The sequence below is a fragment of the Amaranthus tricolor genome, chromosome 8 (genome assembly GCF_026212465.1).
Source record: "Amaranthus tricolor cultivar Red isolate AtriRed21 chromosome 8, ASM2621246v1, whole genome shotgun sequence".
NCBI lineage: Eukaryota > Viridiplantae > Streptophyta > Magnoliopsida > Caryophyllales > Amaranthaceae > Amaranthus > Amaranthus tricolor.
Window position 1 is genome coordinate 31,566,780 of NC_080054.1, and position 4,949 is coordinate 31,571,728.

General features: G+C 31.8%; 1 protein-coding gene across 1 annotated transcript; it reads left to right on the forward strand.

Moving 5' to 3' along the window:
• Nucleotides 1-479: 479 nt before the first annotated feature.
• On the forward strand, nt 480-4,220 carry LOC130820976 (uncharacterized). The gene is made up of 2 exons (XM_057686558.1): nt 480-1,492; nt 3,140-4,220. Exons 1-2 carry the CDS (start codon nt 978-980, stop codon nt 3,594-3,596), a joined length of 972 nt encoding a protein of 323 aa, XP_057542541.1. The 5' UTR covers nt 480-977; the 3' UTR covers nt 3,597-4,220.
• Nucleotides 4,221-4,949: the final 729 nt, after the last annotated feature.

Here is a 4,949-nt window from a genome sequence, read left to right on the forward strand (position 1 = left end):
ATACTAACTATTTATCTATTGGTACAGAATCATACTATATACTAAAGCAATAAAAGAATTAGACATACTTAACTATAATATATGATTTAAGAGTTATGTAATGAATAATTACATAAAGTATACTTCCTGTGTTTCAAAATGCTTGCAACATTTATTTTTTCACGCGATTTAATGCACTAGTTCAATTCATATTATCTCTAATTATGTATAATAAAAAATTATAAAAATTTAATATTAATAATCTTTGCATCGAGACGAATCAAATAAGATTCAAATTGACTTGTTTTAACTTCTAAATTATAAATTAAATAAAAATTAAGAGAGATAAATAAATATGATAAATACTTTCAATATTACAAGTAAATTATCAAACGAAATATAAAATTAGTAAATTATTAAAATAATTTATAAACTGTGCATTTATGTAGTTGGGGATTAGGATATAAAGAATTGGGGAAATGCATTATATTTGCCGCCCCGCGACGCCAGAACAGATTCTATTATACGCGCAATCTCTCTCTCTCTCTTCCCGACTTCCCCTCGCTATTATTAATAGTACTCTACTCTTCACCTTCAAGATTCTCTCTCCACTAATTACTCCTCTGCACGTTCTATTCTTTCCTCTCAATTACTAAAATAAAAGGAAATAGTCTATAATTTAAATCTCTCACAGTCACAGCATCTATCTCCAATCAAACCCCACCACGTGTGAATACCAACCAATCTGGCCCTCCTTCACGAACCCCAAAATAACCGCACTGTTTCCCTTGAAAAGCCCATCCTAATTATAAAATTTTGTAAATTAATCCCTGCTAGTATTTATATTTTGTTGGCATGGTTGTTATTCCCCTTCATTTTCAAAGACATTAAACAGCACCACCAGCAGGCACCAACATCTCTCTAGTATCTACTCGTCCCTCTGCATTACATATTCCTCTTTCCCATCTCCTCTCATCGTTCTTATACAAAAAAAAAAAATGGGAATGGACTACTATGGTATACTGAAGGTATCATCAAAAGCAAATGAAGACGAACTGAGAAGAGCATACAAGAAACTAGCAATGAGATGGCACCCTGACAAACACCCAAGTGGAGCTAAAGGATTAGCCGAGGCTAAATTTAAGCAGATCTGTGAAGCTTATGATGTTCTCAGTGATTCTCAAAAGCGTCAGATCTATGATCTTTACGGCAAAGATGGTTTAAATTACAATGTTTCTTCTCCCTCTGCTGCGCCTCCTCGCACCACTGCCCCTTCCTTCAAATACAATCCTTCTCCTGTTCCCGATGATCTTTTTGATGATTTATTTCCTCATAATTCCTGCTCTCCCAAATCTGATAATACTTTCAATTTTAATATTAATAGGACTCCTAGTCCTTCTACTGACAAGAAAGCTGCGGCGTTGGAGAATAAGTTGGTTTGTACCTTGGAGGACTTGTATAAGGGTTCTAAACGCAAGATGAAGATTGAACGTGTTGTCTCCGATCATTCTGGGTATCTTTCTTATCTTTTCTTTTTTTTTTAATACTTCTATTTAGGACTTTTTTTTTTTTATAAAACATTCAACTAATTTCCGATTAACTTGGGAATTTTTATCATATTATGCCCCAATTTTTAAAAATTATATTAAATTTTAAATTGATAACTGGTTTCCCAAATTTAATATTCTACTTACCTATTAAATTATTTTGTGGTGGACAATTATATTTGGAAGGTTTTTCAACAAAATTTGAAGGTTTCGTGAGGATAAGTTATACTATAATTCCTATGCATCTGTTTAAATTATACTTTCTCTTTTCCAATTAGAAAAATGAAAATATTTATTCATCACTCTTAATTTGTGATTAGTTTTTAATCTATAAGTTAAAATATATCAAATGAGATCTTATTTGATTCGTCTATCGCAAACATTATTAATATTAAAATTTTATAATTTTTTATTATACATAAATTTTTTTTAAAGATTTTATTATAGAGATATTTGAAAATGAATTAGTATATTAAATTGCGTGAAAAAGCAAACATTGAAAGTAAATTGGAATAAAAAAAGTAAAATAATAAAATATAATCTATATTCTTTAAAATTTATTACAATTTTCAATTTTAGAAAATATGTTGAACAAAATTTATATATATATATATATATATATATATATATATAAATAAAGGTGGTTGAGTTGGTGAGCAATTTAAAAGAGAGTGAGAAGTAGGAAAAGAAGCCATGTGATATAGACTGGCTTCCAATTGATAATAGATTAATAGTTACCAAGTACATGATGATAGAGAATCACATGTTTGGTAATTGGTATCAATGTGAGTACTAATTTGTTGCAAGATTAGCTCAATTTCAAGAATATTCCCTTTAATAAAGCTGACTCTAGTTACTACTCCGTTTCTAAACCCAAAATCATAACAGCATGGGTTCTTTATGGTATGTGCTTCTTTTTTTCAAATTAACCCTTTTAACTTTTAAATTAAACAAAATGACATATATTTTTGAATTTTAAATAAATTCTTGAAGCCGTTCACTGTTTTGGATATGAAAGAGTATTAATGTTGCCAAGTTTATAAGTGACCCAGTAATGGGCTTACTTATCTTTTGGTCTCCATTCAAAAGTTTTGGTTTAATTGCACTTAAGAGATTACAATTAACGCGTACTATGCATCGCTATATAGCAATCTTCAATCTTAAAGTGGGACGGAGGTATTAGCTAGATTACTAATTTACTGTAAAAATAGTAAAATTAATCTTTTTTAATTTGATCAGTAACAGTAAAATTGAAAATAAAAAAGAAGTTTGGACTTGGTTTATGTGCATTCAGAAGTTTGTTGTAAGAGTGTATCGCACGTTTATGGTATAGTTCTGTTGACTGGTCATTGATGACTGCTATACTTAGTGGGTTACTACTTACTAGTTACTACTAACTCATAGTTGGTCAACTGTCTCCATTACATAGATTTTATGGGTGCTAGATGTAAACAGCAATTCGCCTTCTTTGGTATTAACTAACAGTCTAACACCAAAGAAATAAATTTCCAATGTTACCATCTGTAATTAGAAATGTGTTTGAAGTCTTACTGCGTGCCGTTCAGTGGGCAAAAATGTATCTGAATTGACAAAAATGTATTGACATTTTGCAGCATGCCCATGAATGTAGAAGAGGTACTCGCAATTGACATCAGACCAGGATGGAAAAAGGGCACGAAAATAACATTCCCTGAGAAAGGAAACCAAGAAGCTGGTCTTGTACCTGGAGATCTCATATTCGTGATCGATGAGAAACCTCACCCAACATTTAAACGAGATGGGAATGATCTCATAGTGAACATGAAAGTGACACTTTTGGAGGCGCTTACCGGTAAGACTATCAGTATGACAACGTTGGATGGAAGAAACCTTAACATTCAAGTATCTGAGATTGTGAAACCAGGTCATGAACTAGTAATATCTGGTGAAGGAATGCCAATTTCTAAAGAACCCAAAAAAAGAGGGAACTTAAGGATTAAATTCGAAGTTAAGTTTCCTACTCGGCTTTCCGCAGATCAGAAAGCTGATTTAACAAGAGTATTAAGTGGATATGGAAGAGGAAGAGATTGATCAAATGTTTATATAGTATACTTAATTAATCTACCACAAAAGATAAAGACCGGTTTTTAATGCAGCACAAGTATAATACTACTACTACTCTAAAGTATTACTACTACTATTTAACACTGACTGTGAAATGTGAATGTAAATACTCCAAAGTGTTTTGTTGGGTTTGTTTTGTAACTGTGCATACTAGGCAGTTTGCAGGTTTATGATTTACAGTTGCGAATATTATTTGCAATGAATTAGTGTAGCGAGCTCAAGGCTCAAGGATCAAGGTTCACGGCTCAAGGCTCAACCGCTCAAGGCTCAAGCCTAAAGGAGGGAATGGCCAAGTTTGTATATGAGTACACTAGTACTTTTCTTTTACTTTTTCCCCATTTTTGTGTATTTTTTGTTTTCGGTCAAGCGATGCTTAAATGTAATGCCAAGTATGTGTTGCATTTTCTCTTAGACCTCATTTGGAATGGAATATGGATTCTATTATCTGATCCTAATCCTATCCTTTTTCGTGGAAGTGCCATTTTGCGATTTAATTTACTTATCACTCTTTGTTGCTGATCTTTCTCCACTTGGATTTAGGATTGTGAATTAATAATTGAGATGTCTATGTTTAAAGTTTGCCTTATTTAATTGCTTTCTTTTCTCTGTCTTATTGTTCAAATGATCAACTGCGCAAGGAGCACTGACGGATTCAATTGACTCGTGTCGGTAAGTGAGGGTAGCGACATAAAATAAAATAATTAAATGTTTGGTAGAGGTGTTAGGGATCAAACCTACGATCAACATGGAGATTTTGTATGCACTCCCTGAATCAATTAATTATGCTATCAAACTTCTTTAAACATAAGTGTATTTGATCATTTTATAATATTCTCTGCTAAAAATGTTGAACATATACATATAATCATTTTATTGAATTATTTTTGCATCGATTGTCCTCTTATTGAATTTAATTTTTGGTCCGCCACTACCAAGGAGGAAAGGTAAGGTTTTCTTAAAAAGAGTGACAAGGATGAAAATTAGGGAAATGACTAATAAATCACCCAAAATCTTATTGATTGTATTGTGAATTTGGACACAAAATGCAAAGAATAGGGTGAAACAAAGAGACAAAAGCATAGCCAACACACACATATACAAGCAAACAATGTAAAAAGAAGATACATCAGTCATCAATGATGTTTATAGCTACCTTAAAATAACCTCTCGAAATCAAAAGATATATATATTACTTAATGACAATTCAAATGTACAGCATGTACTCACACTCACACTCACACACACACTCTTTAGTGTTTGGTTTGTATTACAATGGAGTTTTCTCTCAATACAAGCAAAATTTCTTTCTAATGTTTAATA

Excerpts from the sequence above, each read along its gene's own strand:
- LOC130820976 (XM_057686558.1), top strand. The coding sequence starts at position 978 with ATGGGAATGGACTACTATGGTATACTGAAGGTATCATCAAAAGCAAAT. Across the intron at positions 1,493-3,139 it reads GTTGTCTCCGATCATTCTGG|CATGCCCATGAATGTAGAAG; the intron begins GTATCTTTCTTA and ends GACATTTTGCAG.